Source organism: Phyllobates terribilis, unplaced genomic scaffold (genome assembly GCF_046119375.1).
Source record: "Phyllobates terribilis strain yellow unplaced genomic scaffold, ASM4611937v1 Scaffold_2__4_contigs__length_985480577, whole genome shotgun sequence".
In the NCBI taxonomy this organism is placed as follows: Eukaryota; Metazoa; Chordata; class Amphibia; order Anura; family Dendrobatidae; genus Phyllobates; species Phyllobates terribilis.
The window spans coordinates 942386012-942412212 of NW_027362762.1; the positions used below are offsets into that span (position 1 = coordinate 942386012).

Sequence of the window (26201 nt, forward strand, 5' to 3'; positions counted from 1 at the left end):
GCGCCCGCACAGCCTGTGTGCGCGCGCGATCGCCATGACGTACTAATACGGGTCTGGCTCTTAAGTCCCAGGGCACAGACGCGTATTAGTACGTCAAATGTTCTTAAGGGGTTAAAGGCATAGTAATCTTAGTGAATATAAACTTTTCACTTTGCAGTAAGTAATAAAAATGCCTTAAAACATTCTCTCTCTCTCATTATTCTGGCATTTGGCCAATTTTAAAAATTATGGTAATCCTAACTGACCTAAAACGGGAAAGGTTTATTCTGATTTCATGTCAGATATTGAGAAAAACATACAGATGTGTCTTTTTATATACTGTATGGAAACTTCTGGTTTCAACTGTACATCATAGTGTTTTCAGATTACATAGAAAAAACCTGCTGATAGATTCCCTTTAAACTGTTTTTTTAGTATTAGAGAAACATAGCGGCCTTCTTCCATGTCATGCCGCACATTGCGTTCAATATTGCAGCTTAGTCCATTTGCTTTTTTAAAGAAAGAAGCCATGTGTTCCTAATCCAGAATGACCTTTTGAAAATATTGGTACAATTATAATATAGTGTTTTTAATGAATTCTGTCCCCTTAACCACATACAGTATGCGCTCCGTGGTGTGAATTCTGCTGTTGTCGCTGCATTTTGCACGCTGCATGTGACACGCTTGATGCTGCGCACTGCGCAGTCAGTCACCTCTCCTGTGCCATAATTTGTATATCTCTCTATCGTTCTACTCACAATTAAGGCATGCTACACCACCATGTCTTCTTATGAAATGCAATCTAGCCTCACCTCCCTATATGACACTGGGCACGGCATCATGGGACATTATCAGAAGACATTGATCTCTGCAATCAAGATTGCAGCCAGGAGCTGCTTTTCTTTAAAAAACTTAAAAAAAAAACAACTTAGTGGTGTCATGGAAGAAATACAGATACAGCAGCATGATGGCTTCAGTGTAAACTTAAAAGAATGATAAAGTCCATATTATATAAAGAGCTACATTACTGACATGGCGTTTCAGCCGTCAAGATGGTGGCGGCGGCTATATCTGAAGGAGGGCACTGTAATAATATATCGGGGGCTAGGGTAGGAGGTATAACACTCCGAACAAATGTGTCATACAATATGTTATTACTATTACAGGATCTAAGGGGGCGGATCCATATGCCATATTAAGTACGGCCCCCGCAGACCCAAAAGGGAGTATTTATCTTATGCTATAACGAACCTGTAGACAATAAAAAATAATTTACATCTCATCATTATCTAAGTATGTTCTCCCCTTTGCTCTGCACTAATCTCACCTGTGCCCTGGAAAAAAAAAAATAAAGAAAACAATTCCCTTTATTTTTTTTTCCATGTATTTCATGTTTTATCTGCAGGAATCACCCGTTATAAAAGAAAATACTAGAAGTCACCTTGTTGCTTAGCAACCTGACATTATCAGTATCCACCATCATCTATCTCCCTAATCCACATTGCCGACAAGAAAAAAAAAAAATCAGACTTTTGCATTGTGGCTTGTGGTAATGCTGATTTGTGACGCCACTTCGATGCTGGTAATGGTTTTTTGGTCTATACATTTATTGTCTGCGCTGCACATCAGTCACAGACTAGAACGACAACATTATATCAGTAAAACAGTGATATTAATAAGAATGCAGTCAATTAGTGACATCACGGCTACTAGGATTAGATGACATCACTGACAATAGAGCCTACAATTGCATCTGATCCTAGTGACATCAATAAAAATGTAGCCTAGCATGGGCCTCTATGATATCACTAAGTCTTCAGCAGCCGGGACACAATAACATCACTGAGGATGTAGCCTAGTATTGCATTAGATCCCAAAATCCCACGTGCAGTAATGGGACCTGATGACATCAATCAGAATGTGGCCTATCCCTGCACCACTAGGAGATGACATCACTTAGAATGTGGCCTATCCTTGCACCACTAGGAGATGACATCACTCAGAATGTGGCCTATCCCTGCACCACTAGGAGATGACATCACTCAGAATGTGGCCTATCCCTGCACCACTAGGAGATGACATCACTCAGGATGTGGCCTATCCCTGCCCCACTAGGAGATGACATCACTCTGAATGTGTGCTATCCCTGCACCACTAGGAGATGACATCACTCAGAATGTGGCCTATCCCTGCACTACTAGGAGATGACATCACTTAGAATGTGGCCTATCCCTGCACCACTAGGAGATGACATCACTCAGAATGTGGCCTATCCCTGCACCACTAGATGACATCACTTAGAATGTGGCCTATCCTTGCACGACTAGGAGATGGCATCACTCAGAATGTGGCCTATCCCTGCACCTCTAGGAGATGACATCACTCAGAATGTGGCCTATCCCTCACCACTAGGAGATTACATCACTCAGAATGTGGCCTATCCCTGCTCCACTAGATGACATCACTTAGAATGTGGCCTATCCTTGCACCACTAGGAGATGGCATCACTCAGAATGTGGCCTATCCCTGCACCACTAGGAGATGACATCACTCAGAATGTGGCCTATCCCTGCACCACTAGGAGATGACATCACTCAGGATGTGGCCTATCCCTGCCCCACTAGGAGATGACATCACTCAGAATGTGTGCTATCCCTGCACCACTAGGAGATGACATTACTCAGAATGTGGCCTATCCCTGCACTACTAGGAGATGACATCACTTAGAATGTGGCCTATCCCTGCACCACTAGGAGATGACATCACTTAGAATGTGGCCTATCCCTGCACCACTAGGAGATGACATCACTCAGAATGTGGCCTATCCTTCACCACTAGGAGATGACATCACTTAGAATGTGGCCTATCCCTCTCCACTAGGAGATAACATCACTCAGAATGTGGCCTATCCCTGCACCACTAGGAGATGACATCACTCAGAATGTGGCCTATCCCTGTACCACTAGGAGATGACATCACTCAGAATGTGGCCTATCCCTGTACCACTAGGAAACTACATCACTCAGAATGTGGCCTATCCCTGCACCACTAGATGACATCACTCAGAATGTGGCCTATCCCTGCACCACTAGGAGATGACATCACTTAGAATGTGGCCTATCCCTGCACCACTAGGAGATGACATCACTTAGAATGTGGCCTATCCCTGCACCACTAGGAGATGACATCACTTAGAATGTGGCCTATCCCTCACCACTAGGAGATGACATCACTTAGAATGTGGCCTATCCCTGCACCACTAGGAGATGACATCACTTAGAATGTGGCCTATCCCTGCACCACTAGGAGATGACATCACTTAGAATGTGGCCTATCCCTGCACCACTAGGAGATGACATCACTCAGAATGTGGCCTATCCCTGCACCACTAGGAGATGACATCACTCAGAATGTGGCCTATCCCTGCACCACTAGGAGATGACATCACTCAGAATGTGGCCTATCCCTGCACCACTAGGAGATGACATCACTCAGAATGTGGCCTATCCCTGTACCACTAGGAGATGACATCACTCAGAATGTGGCCTATCCCTGTACCACTAGGAAACTACATCACTCAGAATGTGGCCTATCCCTGCACCACTAGATGACATCACTCAGAATGTGGCCTATCCCTGCACCACTAGGAGATGACATCACTTAGAATGTGGCCTATCCCTGCACCACTAGGAGATGACATCACTTAGAATGTGGCCTATCCCTGCACCACTAGGAGATGACATCACTTAGAATGTGGCCTATCCCTCACCACTAGGAGATGACATCACTTAGAATGTGGCCTATCCCTGCACCACTAGGAGATGACATCACTTAGAATGTGGCCTATCCCTGCACCACTAGGAGATGACATCACTTAGAATGTGGCCTATCCCTGCACCACTAGGAGATGACATCACTCAGAATGTGGCCTATCCCTGCACCACTAGGAGATGACATCACTCAGAATGTGGCCTATCCCTGCACCACTAGGAGATGACATCACTCAGAATGTGGCCTATCCCTGCACCACTAGGAGATGACATCACTCAGAATGTGGCCTATCCCTGCACCACTAGGAGATGACATCACTCAGAATGTGGCCTATCCCTGCACCACTAGGAGATGACATCACTTAGAATGTGACCTATCCCTGCACCATTAGGAGATGACATCACGCAGACTGTGGCCTATCCCTGCAGCAGTAGTAGGACCTGATGACATAACTAATAAAGCAACATATCCGTGTTCCACGGGTGCCTGACATGACATCACTGACAAAGCAGAGAATTGTTGCATTACAATCACACAAAAAAAAGGGACCTATCTCTGCACACCTAAGCCCTGATGACATCACTGAGCATGCAGCCTATCTTTTACTACTAGTACCGGATGACAACACTAAGAAACATCCTATCTTTTATTAATAGTAACGGTGACATCACTGAGAAAAATCAGCTAGTACTTGATGACATCACTGAGAAAAATTGATAGTTTTACTGCTAGTACCTAATGACATCACTGAGAAACAGCCTATTCCTTTAATACTAGGCAATAATGACACTGAGAAAGCAGTGTATTCTTTCACTATTATGACTTGATGACATCACTGATAAAGAGCATATCCTTTTACTACCAGTAACTGATGACATCACTGAGAAACAATCGATCTTTTTCCTACTAGGCAATGATAAAATCACTGAAAAATCAGTGTATACATTCTCTATTATGACCTAATAACACTGAGAAACATCCTATTGATTACTACTTGTAACCTATGACATCACTGAGAAATAGTCTATCCTCTTAATACTATGTAATGATATCACTGTGAAGCTATCTATCTTTTTACCACTGGCACCTATGACATCACTGAGAACTAGTGACCTTACTGAAAATGCAGCCCATTCCTACACTGTTACACAGTACAGGAACCTCATGACATCACTAATAAATCAGTTTATCGCTGTATCCCAACTAGTGACATCACTGAGATTACAGCCTATCCTTGCAGTTGTGCATTATGGCATCAAATATCGTAACCTATCCACCCATTAGAAAATCAGGGTAGCAATATTTTGATGATTTTAAGTTTGGTCATGTTATTGCAAGGTCTTTTCTTTCTCATAGTAAGAAATGAACGAGCTCAGCACAAACAGCACAACAAAGACATAAACACAAAGTAACCCTGAGAGACAAAAACCTAATTACAGGAATGCAGAAGGTATTAATCACAGACGCAACGTCTCTGCAGCACGTCCTCCACATCAACAGATGTGACCAAAGACTTTACAATCTGCAGGAAAACCCAGGAAATAAGTCCCCAAACTAGTAGAAGATATTAAGGATGACCTACCTGAGACAAGTGAGACTGTGTCCTTCTCCCACGAGACATAGGCCTCCACCGGGGAAGAAATAATGCACTTGAAAACTGCTGCACCGCCTCTCATGGCTTTCTGGTCCTCCACTCGGACCGTATAGGCTTCCCGTAAAACTAAACAGAAAGCACAAAATTAAAAATTGTTAATTTTCTTTTTTTAAATTAATAGGTTGTCAAATAAGAAAATAACCATCAAAAATTATCATTTTGTGTACACAGCTTCTATGCAGACTTATGTGTCTCCGTGGTTACAGACTACAGAACTACTACTGTATAGTCTGCAGTGACTTGTTACTCTGCTCCATTGACGATCTTTACATTATACTGAAGTTTCTAATGACGGCAAAATCATGCTGCATAAATAAGGACCGATGGGCCAGATACATCAAGCAGTTTTTGCAAGAATTCTTGTATAAAACTGCTTAAAAGTTTGCAAAAATGTTTGTGTGGCACCCCAGGGGTCTGGTTTCCACAGTAATGTAATGTTATGTCTGAGAGCAGGTGGGAGGTCCTTTGGTCAGGGATCCTGTGCATGCCACACCTCCTGCCCAGTCTTGGGAGGGGAAGAACTTCCCCTATATAAACCCGGGGCTGAAGCAGGGTTAGCAGTCAAGGAGAGTAGAGACAAGAAACAGCAGAAGCAATACTACTACGAGTCAGGGGCTGGCAGCTGCAGAGCTCGCCCTGACTGAGAAGCTTTCTTACCGGACCCGGCGTCCGAGGCTGTGGGGACTAACTCTTACCCAGCAGCAGAAGCCGACCGGCAGGGGATTTCAGGTCCTCAGGCCCAGAAACCCGAAGGCACGGTCACACGCGTGGGACCAGCACCGCCATCGTGGAGCGGAAGCCATTAGAAGGCCCCGAGTCACCGGCCATACGGGTGAGCACCACACGGTACACTCAGGGACGTGGGCTACTTATATCCGCTTCTAGCAAGGTAGCCAGAAGAGTACAGTCAGTTTGGGAGGCCTACAACTCCGCCTGGCCAGGGGAGATCCCATCTGCTCAAGGACTGACCAGGCCCCGTTCACTAGCAAGTACTCCGGGAGGGTCTATCGTTGTTACCAGTAAAGACCCTGAATTACACCGCACCGTCTCTGAGTGGTTCCTGATACCCCCATCATCCACATCTGCTGCCCTGAGGCCATACCCCTCCCGTTGGGGGTTATACCATCTACGCTGCACCATCCATCCACCGGCCTCAGCGGACTGTCCTGCAGCGGCAGCTCCATAGCTGCATTCAACGGGTGGCGTAGTCGTCCTACATCTACCGCTGTTACATCGCCGCTCAGTTTGACTCCCTGGGCACGGACCGGGTCACCGCCACGAGACTACAACCCTCAAGAGATCCGGCTCCGGGTAAGCTCCCGCGTGCGCAACGCAGCGCGACACAGGCCCAGGGGCGCGTCAACTTTGGCGTAGTCGGCAGGATTTCGTGCCCGCAACCACCGGGTACTGCGTGCCTGAAAAAGAGACTTTCCAAACTTACCTGTGGTGAAGTTTCCCGCCATCCGGCGCCATCTTCTGCCTTCTTCCCGCCATCCGTGGAGTTTTCCCGCCATTGGACGCCATCTTGAGGACGCCGCGCGGGAAGAAGAGGGGCGTGGACTCCGAAAGCGCGCGAGAACTGAAGCCCCGCCTCACGTCCGGACGTTGCGTAAGGTCCTGGAAGGAGCCCAGCAGACGCCGACGTCACAGGAGCGCGACGGAAGGTCCTCAACCCTGACGATCCACTGCGGAGCCGCGGCCTACGGAAGAGGATCATCGCAAGGTAGGCCACGGTCCACTAGGGGGGAGGAAGATGTCGGATACGGAGGAGAGCTTCACTGCCTCAACCCCCGCCAGCGCTACCGCTTCTGCAGTTATGCCCTTCACCATGCCCTATATCCCGGGAGCAGCTTGGCTACCCCAGTACTCAGGGGAGTCACATACCCTGCATGACTTTAGAGAAAAGCTGGATAGCCTCTTCCAGGTGTACCCCCTCACAGAAGAGCAAAAAGTGAGCATCCTGGTGGCCCAACTAACCGGGGCAGCCAAAAGAGAAGTAAAATCCTGGCCACCTGGGAAGAAGACTGTCGCAGGGATACTAACCCGGCTGAAGGACACCTTTGATACCCGCACCTCAGCCGAGATTAAGCTTAGATTCTACGGGTGCAAGCAGCGAGCGCATGAGAGTATAAGGGACTATGCACTAAACCTACAAGAGGCCCTGAGGGCCATTAAGCAGACCGACCCTGATGGAGTGGGAAACGAGGACAGGCTGTTGACCGAACAGTTTATAGAGGGACTGTATTGTAATACCCACCGAACCCAGTTGCGGGCAATGGCCTTACAGGATCCCCATCTGGGCTTTGCACAGTTCAAGGACAGAGCCATCCGGGTGCTCCGAGAACCGGCACCGGGTGGCGTTGTGACCCACAAGCGCCCTGCTATCACTTACCACCAGGAGGCGGCGCCCTTGTCGGCAGGGCCTGTGGGAGCTGATGCGCAGGCTTTGGACAATGACCCGGCTCCAGACCTACACCATCAGGTCCAAGAGCTAGCTAAGAGCGTTGCTGCGCTAACCCGAACTGTGCAGTCTTTACAGGCTTCCACCCCAGGGAAGATCCAGCTGGCATCCGGACCGGAGGACATCCCGTGGCGTCGACCAAGGAGGACCCCACCGGCCAGAGGAAGACCCAGTGACCGATACAGCGAGGACGGACGACCCATCTGCCGCCGCTGCAATCAACCTGGACATATGGCAAGGTACTGTTCTTTAAACGGGCACAACCTGGGGTAGAGGGCCAACCCCCAGGAAAAAGATCACCAGGCCCATCGAACTGGCGCGACAGATATGTGGGAGGACGTCCAGTCTTGCCTGTGGTACTGGATGGCATTCCCATGAGTGCCCTACTGGACACCGGGTCACAGGTCACCACCATCCCGTACGTGCTCTTTAAGCAGTACTGGAATGACTCGGATATTACCCGCTACCCTGACGACGACTTGAGTATCATCGCCAGCAATGGCCAGCCCGTGCCACAGATCGGATTTAAAGAGGTGACCATCAAAATCGGTAGAGTCGAACTGGCAGCACAGGGACTGATCATTGTAGATATTGACAAACATGAGAGTCACCCAAAAATAACTCTAGGAACTAATGTAATTGAAAATTGTCTTGCAGAGGTGATTTTCCTTTTACAGCAGGTTGCCAAGAACGCCAGCTCCGGCGAGCAGCGGGTGCTCCAGAAAGAGATCCGGGCACTGATGCGACGGCAACAGGTGGAACTCTCCGGCGGTGAGATTGGTAGCGTAAGAATGTGTGACCCTTTTCCTATTGCCATGCCCCCAAAAAGTGAAATGATGATTTGGTGCCGGGCAGCTATTGGTCTGAGAGGTAGAGATTACCAGGCAATGGTAGAACCAGTTTACTCGGACAGTAGGCCCACCATTTTGACAGCACGGGGGGTGGTTGATGTACGCCATGGGAGGGTGCCCGTTCGCATAATAAATATCGGGGAGAGGGAAGTGTACCTGCCCCGGTATGCCACGCTAGCCAAATTATATACCATTAACCAAAATTCTATACAATCTGTGGAACCCTTGCCTCCATCTCACCCGGAGGAAGGTAACGGCTCTAAGAAAAACATGGAGGACTGGTGTCAGCAACTACATCTGGGTACTGACTCCACTCCCGCACACCAGAAACAAGGAGTCTATCGGGTGGTTCAGGAGTACGAGAGAGTGTTCAGTAAACACCCGTTAGACTTCGGGCGAGTCAAGGGGGTAGAACACCACATCCCCACGGGAGACCATCCTCCTATAAAAGAGAGGTATCGACCCGTACCCCCTGCCCACTACCAACACGCCAAGGGGATGCTTAGAGACATGAAGGAGGCTGGGGTGATCAGGGATAGCTGTAGCCCCTGGGCAGCTCCACTAGTCTTAGTCCGAAAGAAAGACAACACCATGAGGATGTGTGTAGATTACCGGAAAATCAATCGTATCACACACAAGGATGCGTACCCCTTACCAAGGATAGAGGAGTCATTGGCTGCTTTAAGATCTGCTAACTTCTTCTCTACCTTGGATCTCACTAGCGGGTATTGGCAGGTTCCTGTAGCAGAGGCGGACCGGGAGAAGACCGCATTCACCACCCCGATGGGACTTAGCGAGTTCACCTGCATGCCGTTCGGACTCTGCAACGCACCGGGAACCTTCCAACGACTAATGGAGTGTTGTCTGGGCCACAGAAACTTCGAGACGGTCCTGTTGTACCTGGACGATGTCATCGTATATTCCAAGACGTATGAGGACCACCTGAAACACCTGGCGGAAGTGTTCGAAGCTCTGGCAAGTTACGGCCTAAAGGTGAAACCCTCCAAGTGTCACCTCCTGAAACCAAAGGTGCAGTACCTGGGACACGTGGTGAGCGCTGACGGAGTGGCTCCCGACCCTGATAAGATCACCGCAATTAAGGAATGGCCAAGCCCCTCCAGCGTAAAAGAAGTGCGGCAGTTCCTCGGGTTGGTAGGCTACTACCGAAGGTTTATTCCCGGTTTCACCAAAAAGGCAGCACCTATGCAGGACCTCCTGATAGGCCAGTCCCGGAAGGCCAAGAACCAGAAGCCGCCCTTCAAATGGGAGGAGCTGGAAGAAGAGTCCTTCCGCCAGCTGAAGATGGCCCTCACGGGGGACGAAATCCTGGCGTACCCGGATTATAGCCAGCCCTTTATCCTCTACACCGACGCCAGTAACATCGGGCTAGGAGCCGTACTGTCCCAGATCCAGCAGGGGAAGGAACGAGTAATCGCCTACGCCAGCCGAAAACTGCGACCCACCGAAAGGAACCCCGAGAATTACAGCTCATTTAAGCTAGAGTTCCTGGTCGTAGTATGGGCAGTCACCGAGCGCTTTAAGCATTACCTCGCTTCTTCCCGGTTCACCGTGTACACGGATAACAACCCGTTGACACACCTGGATACGGCAAGACTCGGTGCCCTGGAGCAGAGGTGGATGGCCCGTCTGTCCAACTACGAGTTCACAATCAAATACCGGGCAGGACGCTCCAATACCAACGCGGACGCCCTGTCCAGGATGCCCAACCTGCCGGACGGAGGAGAAGATCCGGAGGGACTGGAAGAAGTTGAACTCCCTGCGTTCCACCGTCATGGGACTATCCAGTATTCCCACCGGGTAAGGAGTAAGCAGGCTGCTACGTTGAACCCCTTACCCCACTACAACTGGGCGGAAACGCAAGACAGCGACCCTGCCGTCCGACTGGTGAAGGAGATGCTGACTCGGCCGGAGGCTCGCCTTGAACCAGACGCTCCGGAGGAAGCCAAACAACTATGGGCAGAGAAGAGTCGACTGTTCCTTTACAAAGGGAAGTTGTGCCGCAGAATGGTTAACTCCCGGACGCATGAATTACTCTGGCTAGTAGTGGTGCCACGAAGAGACGCAGCCATGGTGATGGAGGCATACCACAACGGAGCTGGACACTTCGGGTGGAAGAAGCTGGAGTTCCTGCTGCGCGAGCGGTTCCACTGGGTAGGCATGAGGGGAACCATCGAGAAGTTGTGCAGAGACTGTGGCCCGTGCAACCTGAGAAGGAAGGACCGTGCCAGCCAGAAGACTCCCCTGCAGTCCATCGTCACCCGGCAACCGTTGGAACTGGTAGCCTTGGATCATGTAAAACTGACCCCAAGCAGAAGTGGCTACGTCTACGCGTTAACCATCGTGGATCATTACTCCCGATTTCTGGTTGTCGTCCCCGTCAAGGACTTAACGGCTCAAACAGCAGCTAGAGCCTTCCAGCAGCACTTTTGCCGTCCACACGGGTACCCGGACCAAGTGCTGACGGACCAGGGACCTGCCTTTGAAGCGGAGGTCTTCCAGGAATTCTGCAATCTGTATGGCTGCCGGAAGATAAGGACGACACCCTACCATCCGCAAACTAATGGACTTTGTGAGAAAATGAACCAGGTGGTAATGGATCTTCTAAAAACGTTGCCCCTGGAAGAACGCAGTCTGTGGCCTGAGAAGTTGCCCGATCTGGTGGACCTATACAACCACATCCCGGTAGGTTCCACCAACTGTACCCCGGCTTACCTAATGAGGGCAAGACCTGGTAAGTTACCTGTTGACCTGGAAATGGGAGTCCTGACACCCGAGGACACTTCACCAGAAACAGACTGGGACACAAAGAGGCAGCAGCAGTACCGGAGAGTACAGGAGAGCGTGGAGCGAAGTCTCTGTCAGGCTAGGGAAAGACAAGAGAAAACTTACAACCAGTATGCTCCCGCTGTTCCCCTGGTACCCGGAGAGCAGGTCTTGAAGAGGAAGAGACGGCTCCACAAGTTGGACGACCAGTGGGAGAAGGACCCGTACACCGTACTGCCCTCAAGCCACGAGAACCCGAAGGTTTGTACCATCAGTAAAGACGGAGGGGAAACCACAGCCATTGTATCCCGGGACCACCTGAAGAAGTGTCCCGAACAACTGAGGAACCCTGAAGAGGAACAAGAAGACCATCGACCCGTAGAGGAAAGGGAAGATATGGTTAGTACTGTGATCGGGGACTTCCCTCGGTCTTGGACTCAAGTCAATGGTGCAGTTGTGGTACCCGTACTCACCTTCCTCCAACCAGCATCCCAAGTACCTACGGAGCAACAGGTAGAGCTGGAAGAACAGCCGGTCCAGGAGGCAGAAGACTCCACACAAGCAGAACAGGAGGATCAACCCTCTGCTTATAGTGAGCCTGCCGTACCCCTAGTGAGACAAAGAGCCGGTAGACAGCTGCCCAGTTTACCCTTGACAGCTCCTACACCCTGTAGTTCAGGGCCAGACAGTCAGCTCCGTAGGTCCACTAGGGCCACTAGAGGCCAGTTACCCGCACGCTGGAGGATTTGAAGTGTATAAATTGTTTTATTTATGTTTATCTGTGTATTGTTGCTTGTGTATAATTTTGTGTTTCCAGTTATTTTTAGGAATCCTTGGTGGATTTACCGGGAATCCTTGTACATAGTTGGAGCGTAACCCAGGATGGACTAGAGACTGTTAAGGACTCGGGGTAGGACAGACCCCTACCTGGTTACGTCTCCCTGTTTTGGTGAAATGGACACCTTGCTTTCTTCAAAGACTGCACCCGGTTACGGACATGCCGTGACCACCTTTATGTGTTTCTTATTGTATTGTTATTGTTATATCTTGTTATGTTTTTCTAAAATGTGTTTAGTCCCGGAGTACTAAATTTTACTAGGGGGGAATGTGGCACCCCAGGGGTCTGGTTTCCACAGTAATGTAATGTTATGTCTGAGAGCAGGTGGGAGGTCCTTTGGTCAGGGATCCTGTGCATGCCACACCTCCTGCCCAGTCTTGGGAGGGGAAGAACTTCCCCTATATAAACCCGGGGCTGAAGCAGGGTTAGCAGTCAAGGAGAGTAGAGACAAGAAACAGCAGAAGCAATACTACTACGAGTCAGGGGCTGGCAGCTGCAGAGCTCGCCCTGACTGAGAAGCTTTCTTACCGGACCCGGCGTCCGAGGCTGTGGGGACTAACTCTTACCCAGCAGCAGAAGCCGACCGGCAGGGGATTTCAGGTCCTCAGGCCCAGAAACCCGAAGGCACGGTCACACGCGTGGGACCAGCACCGCCATCGTGGAGCGGAAGCCATTAGAAGGCCCCGAGTCACCGGCCATACGGGTGAGCACCACACGGTACACTCAGGGACGTGGGCTACTTATATCCGCTTCTAGCAAGGTAGCCAGAAGAGTACAGTCAGTTTGGGAGGCCTACAACTCCGCCTGGCCAGCGGAGATCCCATCTGCTCAAGGACTGACCAGGCCCCGTTCACTAGCAAGTACTCCGGGAGGGTCTATCGTTGTTACCAGTAAAGACCCTGAATCCCACCGCACCGTCTCTGAGTGGTTCCTGCTACCCCCATCATCCACATCTGCTGCCCTGAGGCCATACCCCTCCCGTTGGGGGTTATACCATCTACGCTGCCTCAGCGGACTGTCCTGCAGCGGCAGCTCCATAGCTGCATTCAACGGGTGGCGTAGTCGTCCTACATCTACCGCTGTTACATCGCCGCTCAGTTTGACTCCCTGGGCACGGACCGGGTCACCGCCACGAGACTACAACCCTCAAGAGATCCGGCTCCGGGTAAGCTCCCGCGTGCGCAACGCAGCGCGACACAGGCCCAGGGGCGCGTCATTTGCGCAATTTGAAGTTGCACAAAAATGTTGGTACTTTTGGCGGTCTACTTTAAGAAAAGTGGGCGGAGCATGGGCAGGATGGGGAGTGGCCAAATGCGCCAGACAAAATCATCAAGGTGGTATAAATCACAAGAGAAATGTTTCTGGTGGTGGTGCACGGCAATTGAAAGAGGAGTCGAATTAATTAAGGAGACACACGCCTCCTAATGAATTAGAGGGCTATTACTCTAGAGCTCCCTGTGTAAAACGCCACTTTTTAAAGGGAATCTGTCAACTAGGAAAACACTATATACCTGCAGATATAGGGTTAATCTGCAGGTAAATAGTGTTACAATGCTTCCTGGCCACCTTCTTCAAAGTGGCTTTCAGTCATAAGGGCTTGCCCAGAGCTGTAAAAATGCCCGGCAGTTTTATTGACAGCCGGCTCGGCAGCACATACAGTATGTGCAGAGTGTGCTGTCAGTCAAAAAGTCGGCGTGCTTATAGTCACCGCTCACCATAATGTGAACGGTGTTGTGAGCAGTGACTGTAGCCGCTCTGGGCACGCCCACAGGACTGAAAGACCGGCTGCTCCCAGGGGAAAAAAAGTCAGTTTTCTCCCAGTAGCTGCGCTTTCAGTAACGCTATTCACCTGCAGATTAGCCTCATATGTGCAGATAAATAACGTTTTCCGAGGTGACAGGTAGCCTTTAATGAATTGTGACTTCAGACTCTTTTTTTACTTCCCCGACATGATCCACCTGGAAAGAGTTGGGATTCTGACAATTCCTTTTTGGAATCTATAAGTGATTCATCTCCATTCCACAGGAAGTCATGTGACCTGGCAAGTGACCTCCCACAATGCATTGTTCTTTGATCACAGGAAAAAATTTGACTTTCTGTCTGAGAAGATGGAAAAACATCACATGACTAAAGGACATTAAAAGAAACAGAAATCTATTTCTTTTTTTAGGTATTAAAAAATATCTATATTTTAGTTCTGGAATGCAATAAACTTGTTGTTATAAAGTGAATCTTCCTTACAAGTTTTTTTTCTTCTTAGACATTTAGGGACGGCAATAATGTGGATTCTCCATGCAGATATCACATTAGGACTTACAGTACCAGTTGGACTTGTTTCCATTAAAGCCACCCATACAAATGTAAGGGTCAGATGGGCAGAGGTGTTCTGTCACGATCCTAGGCTGCGTGTTTCCCTCTATGGCCGCATATAACCAATCATACAGGAACCCCATAAAGTCCAGAGTATAAATAAAAATGACTTTTCTGGTTGAACATGATAAAACTTATATACCTTCGGTAGCAGGTAGACCACGCATTCATCACATCTATTTTTGCACAGAGGCATAGTCTTAGAAGATACATGCAGCAACACATATTTTGCAAGAAGCATTTCAAATATATGGCATAGATGACTTCCTCCACTTCTGCTATCTTTCTTCTGTTCCACAGCTCACCTCTGCGCAGTACCCGTGCCCAGGCTAGGCAAGTCCAGTCTTCTTTCACTACACTCCCAAGTCCGGACTACACGTGCCTCAGCTCTAAACTTCTCCTTTGCTGTCTCGGGGTCCCCTCAAACCAACAGCTATACTTTCCTGGGCTCCCAGACGCTGCTGAGCTCTTCTTTCTGTCTGCTCCGCAGGCCTCAAGGATGTTCTGGACATATTTACGATCCAAACGGTCACATCTTTAATCCAGTTATTAGGCTTTCGATCTTGACTTACTTCCATATACACTCAATCTGCAGTCTATCTTCTTACTTTCCTCTGTAACTAACTACTCAATAAATACACTGGTGAGCAAAAGAGTAACAATATTTTGAACTTTTGACTTTCAGGCTCCATATTTCACCATCCACTGCGGCTTCGAAAGTGAGAACCATCATTTTATGGACAATCATCTTGGCTATCTCATGCAAAAATTTGACTTGCAATTATTTAACATATGATTAGATATGCAGATTATTGTCATGTCACTGCATTGTTACTGTTTTGCTCCTGGTGGTGGAAAAATTATTTTCTTCCTGTATACTACAAAATACAACCTGTTCTCACATTGCCTAATAGCTCAGTGTGTTATTAGGTTGATTCCCAAGCGAAAGGTCACTGGTTCGAATCAATGGACAGCCATGAAGAAGATTTTCCAAGAAAAGAGAAACAGCATCATCCAGCTCATCCATAGCGAGAGTCTCTCAGCTAAGAAAATTGCCAAACTTCATCATGTGAGCGCCATGACAGTTGGAAGAATACGAAATTAAGTCGGTCCATCCATTCAAAAGCCAAGAGGTGGACATCCAGGCAAAATATCAGAGTCAACAAGTCAACTCATCACAAGGTCTATCCGTTCTGGTGCGACAAACTCGGCAGTGAAGGAGGCTCGAATGCTTCGTAATAGTGAGATCACAGACGTCCATGCAAGCACCGTGCAACGCATGTTACACAAGTCTGGAATGGTGGCCTGAAAAAAGATGAAGAAGCCTCGACTTCAATATCATCATAACAAGTGTCGGCTCGAGTTTGCAAAAAAGTAGAAAAAGTGAACAATAGAAGATTGGAAACGGGTGATTTGGAGCGATGAGACGAAAGTCAATAGACTAGGCTCTGATGGGTGCAAACGGGTCTGGAAGAAACAAGGGAAAAAAGGGATAATGGATCGAGAAATTGAAGAATTTGTCAAGTTTGGAGGAGGAAGCCTGATGATATGAGGTTTCACAGCCAAAGGCGTTGGATACTTGACCAGGATTGATGGTGGTCTTAATGCTGAGCTATATGTGAGTATCCTACACGACGAGTTATTTCGTACACTCGAGTACTATGGGTATGAAGAGGACGACATAGTGATCCAGCAGGACAACGACTCAAAGCATACGTCGACATTGGCAAAGAAATGGTTCAATGACAATGAAGTAGAGGCGCTGGATTGGCCCCAAAGTCCCCAGACCTCAACCAAATCGAACACTTGTGGGTAGGGTTGAAGGAACCCTATGAGCAAAACAGTAACAATGCAGTGACAATGGAAGAATCTGCATAACTAATCATATGCTAAATAGTTGCAAGTCAAATTTATGTATGAAATAGCCAAGATGGTAGTCTTGCGTTCAAAGCAGTAGTGGATGGTAAGATATGGAGCATGAAAGTCAAAAGTTCAAAACATTGCTACTCTTTTGCTCGTCAGTGTAACTACTAACCAGGAAGCACCCCCCCCCCCCCTCCTTTTGTTCCCAAAACTCTTCCCCACTGCAGGGCTGGCCTTCTTCCTAATCTTTACCTACCCAGGTGACCTTACTCCAACACATTTTCTACTGTAAAACTGCGAAACAGTCATATTACTATATTAAAACATCACAATACCTCATATCAATATCAAGAAATGGCAGCAAATCATGCAGCCGTGACAATTAAAACATTTGGTCAGGATAGAAATCTATTCAGGTGGTTGTCAGCCATCTTCAACTCCTTACAACAATTCAGAAGTTGTGGGTAACCTGTGCAGCTGGTATTGTGTCCAAAATCAAGATATATCAGTGTGGTTAATTCTCTACGCATTTCAAAGTATTCTTACTTCTTCTTCAGGAGAATCACAGAGATTCAATCTTCCACTCCTTTATACATAATGGTTAAAGGGGTTGTGCCACCATAAAGAATACTTTTAACCAAGCAGAAAATGTGGAAATTTGTAATTTACATTTATTAAAAATTATGCTCCATTCAATGAATACCAAGCTTTTATCTTCTGAAGTATGCTCCCTAGCACCCCCTGGCTTTATTCCATTCCGTCCTCATAGTCCGTTGAGTTTGCGCAGTTCCTGTCATCATAAAAGGTCCCCCCAACTCCCAACCCCAGGCTGCACAGAAGCGTGTCAGTGAGTCTCCTCCCTCTCTCTGGGTGAGATCGTTCTGCTTCACAGAGCTGTGCGGGAAGCGTCTCTCTGCTATCGCACTCACAGCTCTGTAAAGAAGAATTATCTCACCCAGAGGGGAGTTGGGAAGACTCACGCTTCTGTGCTTTCAGGAATCTGCTCCCTGCGCAGTCAGACTTGTATGAGGGAGATTACGTTGTGCACATTGGGAGTGGGGAGTTGGGGGGGCCACTTATGATGACAGAAACTGCGTAAACTCAACCAGCTGATCGCCCACTATGGGGACAAAATGAAATAACGCCAGGGGGCGCTAGGGAGCATACTTCAGAAGATAAAAGCAGGGTAGTTATCACAGACTTGGCCCTATCTTGAATCTCTTCATACCTAACAGACAGGACATTCAGTGTCTCCCACTCACACACCACCTCCTCATCTCGCCCCCTATCTGTCGGTGTCCCCCAAGGTTCAGTTCTAGGACCCCTGCTCTTCTCCATCTACACCTTTGGCCTGGGACAGCTCATAGAGTCCCATGGCTTTCAGTATCACCTGTATGCTGATGACACACAGATCTACCTCTCTGGACCCAATATCTCCTCCCTACTAACCAAAATCCCACAATGTCTGTCCGCTATCTCATCCTTCTTCTCTGCCAGATTTCTAAAACTTAACATGGATAAAACAGAATTCATCATCTTTCCACCATCCCATTCATCAGCCCCATCTAACCTATCTATCAACGTCAATGGCTGTCCACTCTCCCCAGTCCCGCAAGCTCGCTGCCTTGGGGTAACCCTGGACTCTGATCTCTCCTTGAAACCACATATCCAAGCCCTTTCCACTTCCGGCCAACTCCAACTCAAAAATATTATATTTCCCGGATCCACACATTCCTCAACCACGAATCTGCAAAAACACTAGTGCACGCCCTCATCATCTCCAGCCTCAACTACTGCAACCTCCTGCTCTGTGGCCTCACTTCGAGCAATCTCGCACCCCTCCAATCTATCCTAAACTGTGCTGCCCAACTAATACACCTGTCCCCCCGCTATTCCCCGGCCTCCCCCCTCTGTCAATCTCTTCACTGGCTCCCCATTGCCCAGAGACTCCAGTTCAAAACCCTAACCACGGCATACAAATCCATCCACACCCTGTCTCCTCCATATATCTGTGACCTAGTCTCCCGGTACTTACCTGCACGCAACCTCCGATCCTCACACGATCTCCTTCTCTACTCCCCTCTTATCTCCTGCTCCCACAATCGCATACAAGATTTCTCCCGTGCATCCCCCATACTCTGGAACTCTCTACCCCAACACATCAGACACTCGCCTACCGTGGAAACCTTCAAAAGGAACCTGAAGACCCACCTCTTCCGACAAGCCTATGTGTAGCCCAGGGGATGGGGACGACTCGGCGCTCGGGCCTTGTTGTTTGGTTTTGGGGGATGTCGCGGTAGTCGGCTCCCGAGCCCGTACACTGGGCCTCTCTTTTAAAAGGGTGGATAATTAGATAAAAGTTCATGACGCCACCTGTGGTGTCTTGTGAGGATCACCAGCGCTGCGGCAGCCCACTGATGCCGGTTTTAAGGCAGCTTGCGTGGTATAGCTCCCCACAGGTGGAGCCTAGGCCTCAGGGCAGCATAGGAGAAGGGATGCAGGACAGGTGGGACCCAGAAGGGTCAGAGCAAGAACAGGGACAGACACGATAGTCACTTCAGTACCTTTTACTGATGGAAATTCAGGTTCATCCCGGGGCACTGTAGGGTGAAGGGTGCATTTCAGGATCCTCCCCAGTGAGCAGGTATAGGGCCTCCTGTTTCTTGCCTTTGTGTAGTAAGTTTCTGATCTGCCTGGAGCTAGGCCTAACTTTGTCTCTGTCCTGCACCGGCTGACTTTGTGGTAGGGCCTTCCCTTGGAGTATGCTCTCCCAGGTTGCAGGGCCTCCGTGACTCCTGACCCTGTTACGTATCAGCTCTTGGGTGATCCTGGGACCTGAAGTCTTGCATATGTGCGCATGCTGATGGAGTACCGGGTGACCTACCTGCGAGAGGTAGAACAGTTGAATCTCGCTAGACTGCGAGTGGAAAGACAGAATCTCCTGAGCAGCAGAAGATGGCAGCCGTCTAGAAATTGTGAGACCAGACACAGAAAGGGCCCCCTAAGTAACAGAACAGCTACAGCTGAAGTTAGGGACCTTTCAAGATGTCCTGAGAGTAGTCGGCGTGGGTTTAGAGGTAGTGAGACCTCCAGTAACTCAGGTTTGAGTGGCCCATACAAACGACCCAATAGAGGACGGGACAGTACGGAGTCGAACCGGACCTTAGATACCAGGGCATGTGAGTTACACTGCTGTATTGACCGCTGGGAGCGGGGGAGGTCTGACAAGGTTACGACTGACCGCTGGGAGCGGGGGAGGTCTGACAAGGTTACGACTGACCACTGGGAGCGGGGGAGGTCTGACAAGGTTATGACCCAGAAATGTGACGTGACGAAGTCGGTGACAATGACGGATGGTAGGTCCCTAAGGGATGGGCTAATGTTGATGACTAATGTTCCAGGGACTGAGTAGCGCAATTGTCAAGTACATGGTCTCTGTGTGAACTGGGGGTTATAATGTGATTGCGTATATTATGTGTTCAACCCCACAAGTTTGAACAGAGGGGGGGGTGGGATATGTAATGCAGCGACTTGCGGCATTACGGTAATGGTCCAGGATGTGTTTTGGCTGACCATGTACCTCCCCCTCAGGTGACTGGTCACATGACTGTGACATAGCACAGGTCCTGTGCACACAGAATGTCTGATCACATGACTGCGACATCAGCACAGGTCCTATGTGTGTGTACTACAGGATATATAAACCCTGGTAGTCTTGAGACAGGGTGTGTAAGGCGTGAGGCCTGTTCCCGTGTGGGACACCGTTAGTGTGAAGCCTGGTGAAGCCTGAAAGGTCGAGGCTGGATCCTTAGGTGTAAGCGATGCCAGCGGCCTTGGAGGGCAGAGGCTTGAAAGACAAGAGTCCTGAAAGGCAGAGGCTGGATGTTAAGTGTGACGACATACCAGTAGCCTTCGAAGGTACGAGGGCTGGAGACCCCCATCTGGGAAGCCGCAAAGCCACAGTGGTGGCGAGTGTGAGGCCTATTGAAGCCTGGTGAAGCCTGAAAGGCGGAGGCTGGATCCTTAGCTGTGTAAGCGATCCCAGTAGCCTTGGAGGGCCAGAGGCTTGGAAGGCAAGAGTCCTGGAAGGCAAAGGCTGGATGTGAGGTGAGACCACATACCAGTAGCCTTTGAAGGAACGAAGGCCGGAGACCCCCATCTGGGAAGCCGTAAAGCCACAGTGGTGGCAGAACAAACCTGAAGCAGCTAAAACCCGGCAAAGGTAAAAACACTGACTGATTTGGACATTTCTATAAGTGACTTTGCTGGGGGCTGTAACTGGAGCCAAGTGGGCCTGTCTGCCACTTGAAAGGCTCCTGGACATTATATGTAATATGTCGACGAGCCACTGAGTTGGACTCGGTTATAGCAGCTATGTTGTATAATAAACTGCTGGAGTGAGAAAACTGGAAAAACGTGGCTGGTGTGCTTTAATTGACCCGGTGCAGCGAGTATCCCCCAATATGATGACTAGCGCTGCTTTACAATAATTACAGTATATCTAATTACTGATACTAAAATTTCAGAAAAAAAATGTTTTATAAAAATATACCCACTTACCGGCCTTAATGTGGACATCCTGACTCCTGATTTTCCCTGAAGGGTTTTCAGCTGTGCAATAATAAGTATTATCGTGGATTAAGTTATTAAAGCTTGAAGGAGGGAAAGGGAAAATTTGGAGAGTGCCATTAAGGTGGACGTGGCGGATCCCAGGGACATCGTAGATCTCCTCGCCCGTTGCTAGGTACCATCTGAGCGTCACACGGGGGACTCCTTCTGCAGGGCAAGGTACCAAGGCCCCCGTGGTACTAGCAAATACTACCTCTTGCAGAGATGCATTGATAAAATATAAGCTGGCGTGTAGATCTTCACAAGAAACTGAAAGAGAAGAAGAGAAAATGCCGATGTAATTATTAAAGTATACATGTATCTAAAATCAAAAAGTATCCCTAGTAGATATTAATATTTCAGCAGGAAGACCAATATGAGTTGTAAAACAGTACAAAACTTCTTTTTAGAAATGTTAAAGGAACACTACCGGCAAAAATGATACTGTGTTATGGGTGGCGGAGTGTCTGAGGAGGAGGAACGAGACACAGAGAGAATCCCAGCCACCTCCATCCATTTACTAGTGATAACAGCATCAATTTCATATGGATCAATATTGGAAAAAATAAAACCTGTGAATTTAAAAGCGTAAAAAATAGCACCATCTAACAATGATTTCAGGATTGACGTGTGTTCCTTGAGTGTTACGTTTCATTTTCACAATTTTTGGACCTTCCATGCCGATTCAAGCATTTAAAGTATAACGTCACTTTGGTGTCAATTAGTCTAAATGTGTACAGAAATGCTTAAAATACAAATTTCTAATACAGTATACATTAATTAGCAAAAATGTTTGGTTTGTCTGTAGGGACTAGTTAAAAATTGGTTGACAGCATGTTAAATGAAAAAATCAATGTCGTTTCCCGCCCCTTTCAACTAAAGGTACAGTAGCCGGGCTAGCAACATTTGTAGGCATGAAGTGAACAAGATTTGTAGTCCACAGGGAATGAGAATCAGTGGGTAAGAGATCACTTTCTCATTTTGGCCGTGTCAAGAGAGACTTTTTAGGAATCTTAAAGGGGTTCTCCCCTGCTAGGACAACCCCTTCTTGATCTAAATGTTGTCCCCGATAAAATAAAAAAGCTTATACTCACCTCCCGTGCCGGCGCAGTTCCAGTGGTGTCGGCACTCGCGGTCCCGGGGCTCTCATACGGTTGTTATGACACGTGAGCCCGGCGCCCAATCAGTGCTGGCGTCGCTGTTGATGCGTCCTATCAAATTGAACATGAAGAGGAAGTCCGGGCTGCGGCTGATCTCTGACTTCCTCTTCATGTTCAATTCGTACGAAGGCGGAGACAGTGATGCCAGAGCTGATTGGGCGCCAGGCTCATGTGTCACAACAACAGCACGGGTGCCCCGGAGAGCACGAGTGCCGACACCGTGGGAACGGCACCGACACGGGAGGTGAGTATAAGATTTTATATTTTATAGGGGCCAAGCGTGGGGGATGACAAGGTGTCATCTACAGCAGTAAAGCAATTAAAATGTCATATGTTTCATGTTTACATGCTATATCATTACAGAGTGCAACTTTATTTGTTAGTTACTGAGGTAAGAAGAGGCTGCTCACACTGCTGTCTATCTGATCTAATGCTGGAGATACCAGTGGTGCTACGGTAAGAAGAGGCTGCTCACACTGCTGTCTACCTGATCTAATACTGGAGATACCAGTGGTGCTGCCGTAAGAAGAGGCTGCTCACACTGCTGTCTGCCTAATCTAATACTGGAGATACCAGTGGTGCTGAGGTAAGAAGAGGCTGCTCACACTGCTGTCTACCTGATCTAATACTGGAGATACCAGTGGTGCTGCCGTAAGAAGAGGCTGCTCACACTGCTGTCTACCTGATCTAATACTGGAGATACCAGTGGTGCTGCCGTAAGAAGAGGCTGCTCACACTGCTGTCTGCCTAATCTAATACTGGAGATACCAGTGGTGCTGAGGTAAGAAGAGGCTGCTCACACTGCTGTCTACCTGATCTAATACTGGAGATATCAGTGGTGGTGAGGTAAGAAGAGGCTGCTCACACTGCTGTCCACCGTCTTTCTGATTTTATACTGGAGATACCAGAAATGCTGAGGTAAGAAGAGGTTACTCACACTGCTGTCCACTCTGTCTATCTGATTGATTATTCAAGATCTCAGAAGTGCTAAGGTAAGAAGAGGCCACTTACACTGCTGGCCACTTTGTCTATCTGATGCAAAATGGCTGCTGTGACCTAAATAGCTTGACAGGACATAGTATTGGTTATCTCCAGGTCAGAGCAGCGGAGCACATGTTCACAAATACCTGTCCTATTAATTCTGGAACAATAGGCCTATAGGTGTTCTATGATGTTCACAGGAGTGTTGTGCCAATTAAAGATATTTAAGAATTTATTAATAATACCTTCTTTCATTTTTTCCCAACACCTGGAGAACCACTTTCAGGCAGTATTAATTTGACCGGCCATTGTGGATAGGGATGGATATTGTAACCTGTGTATAGCGCTGCAGAATGTGTTGGCACAATATAAACAAAGTCAATTGATAAATCACATAGTAAATACACTTGCATCCGTACAGTTTGGTGTTAATGCAATCAAGTGAACAACACTTATTCCTCACAAAATACAACGGAAAGCACTATAAATACTCAGCGATTAGGCCAAGGGCACTAAACACAGTGAAGCTGTCGGGGTCACACTGCAAAAATAGAAACCTTCATGTGTGAGTAAACATGGGTTTCTTCTAATGGATGGATGGGGGTGAACACATCTCCGTGAAAGCAGCTTTTAGCATCTAGAGGAATGCACTTCACATATATGTGCTACGACCTACAGCCCAGTGGAGGGATCTTTAGGGAAAATGTTATGGGCTTGATTCAATATCTTGTGACAAGAACCCTGAAGAAGGGCACCAGCAAACCTCATGGAAAACAAACATCTCACATGTATCAGCAATTTATAGGTTGGGCTTTAGGAGAATAGAATAAGTAAAAATGAAGTCATTAAGAGTATGTATGCAGCGTCTCCATCCTAAAAACTGCAAAATGCAAGCTCCAAATTACTGCTGTAAACAGTGAGTCCACACAACGTATAGGCAGGCGTCCCAGGTCTATAATCCTCAAATCCCAAATTACAGCTTTCCAACTGTCACAGATTTCCCACGACCTCTTGGGGAAAAAGGGGTGAGGTTAATGTGAAACCTGCCCAAAAGTGGGTGTTCTGGGGATGGGTCGGAGGGATTCCCAGGAGAGGTAGATGCATTCCCAGGATGGAAGGGGCAGGGTTTGGGCAGGACTTGAAAATGAATCCAGAAGTGTAGTCCTGCCTTCAAAATCCTGCAAACTGCAACAATTCCCAGTATTCCCTGCTTGTTCACTCCCTGCACAGAGCTTCCCCTGGGAGAAGTATTCTGGAAAGTATCATATTTACACGTAAGGTAAAGCAAACAGTTTACTATAGGAGCTCAGTTAAAGTGTCAGGGGTAAGTCTGACCACAAGCTTGTTAACTTTTTCCAATAACAACTTGCAGAATACGGAGTGCAACTCTGCAGTATAATACAAAATGTAATTCAAAAACAGTACGAGATAGGTAATGTATGTTCACAGTGACTGCACCAGCAGAATAGTGAGTGCAGCTCTGGAGTATAATACAGGATGTAACTCAGGATCAGTAATGTAATGTATGTTCACAGGAACTGCACCAGCAGAATAGTGAGTGCAGCTCTGGAGTATAATGCAGGATGTAACTCAGGATCAGTACAGGATCAGTAATGTAATATATGTACACAGTGACTGCACGAGCAGAATAGTGAGTGCAGCTCTGGTGTATAATACAGGATGTAACTCAGGATCAGTAATGTAATGTATGTATACAGTGACTGCACCAGCAGAATAGTGAGTGCAGCTCTGGAATGTAATACAGGATGTAACTCAGGGTCAGTAATGTAATGTATGTACACAGTGACTGCACCAGCAGAATAGTGAGTGCAGCTCTGGAGTATAATACAGGATGTAACTCAGGATCAGTAATGTAATGTATGTACACAGTGACTGCACCAGCAGAATAGTGAGTGCAGCTCTGGAGTATAATACAGGATGTAACTCAGGATCAGTAATGTAATGTATGTACACAGTGACTGCACCAGCAGAATAGTGAGTGCAGCTCTGGAGTATAATACAGGATGTAACTCAGGATCAGTACTGTAATGTATGTACACAGTGATTGCACCAGCAGAATAGTGAGTGCAGCTCTGGAGTATAATACAGGATGTAACTCAGGATCAGTACAGGATCAGTAATGTAATGTATGTACACAGTGACTGCACCAGTAGAATAGTGAGTGCAGCTCTAGAGTATAATACAGGATGTAACTCAGGATCAGTAATGTAATGTATGTACACAGTGATTGCACCAGCAGAATAGTGAGTGCTTCTCTGGAGTATAATACAGGATGTAACTCAGGATCAGTAATGTAATGTATGTACACAGTGACTGCACCAGCAGAATAGTGAGTGCAGCTCTGGAGTATAATACAGGATGTAACTCAGGATCAGTACAGGATCAGTAATGTAATGTATGTACACAGTGACTGCACCAGTAGAATAGTGAGTGCAGCTCTAGAGTATAATACAGGATGTAACTCAGGATCAGTAATGTAATGTATGTACACAGTGACTGCACCAGCAGAATGGTGAGTGCAGCTCTGGGGTATAATACAAGATGTAACTCAGGATCAGTACAGGATCAGTAATGTAATGTATGTACACAGTGACTGCACCAGGAGAATAGTGAGTGCAGCTCTGGAGTATAATACAGGATGTAACTCAGGATCAGTAATGTAATGTATGTACACAGTGACTGTACCAGCAGAATAGTGAGTGCAGCTCTAGAGTATAATACAGGATGTAACTCAGGATCAGTACAGGACCAGTAATGTAATGTATGTACACAGTGACTCCACCAGCAGAATAGTGAGTGCAGCTCTGGGGTATAATACAGGATGTAACTCAGGATCAGTATAGGATCAGTAATGTAATGT

At 47.8% G+C, this 26201-nt stretch overlaps 1 protein-coding gene across 3 annotated transcripts in view; it reads right to left on the minus strand.

The window, feature by feature from the left end:
- DSCAM (DS cell adhesion molecule) overlaps window positions 1–26201 on the minus strand; it is a 673153-nt gene that overhangs the window by 539941 nt on the left and 107011 nt on the right. For all 3 annotated transcript variants that reach the window (XM_073668460.1, XM_073668459.1, XM_073668461.1), the window contains exons 2-3: window positions 21132–21449; window positions 5333–5470 (exon numbers count right to left, since the gene is read on the minus strand). In XM_073668460.1, the coding sequence (XP_073524561.1) occupies window positions 5333–5470; window positions 21132–21449 (456 nt within the window). The remainder of the gene's footprint in view (window positions 1–5332; window positions 5471–21131; window positions 21450–26201) is intronic.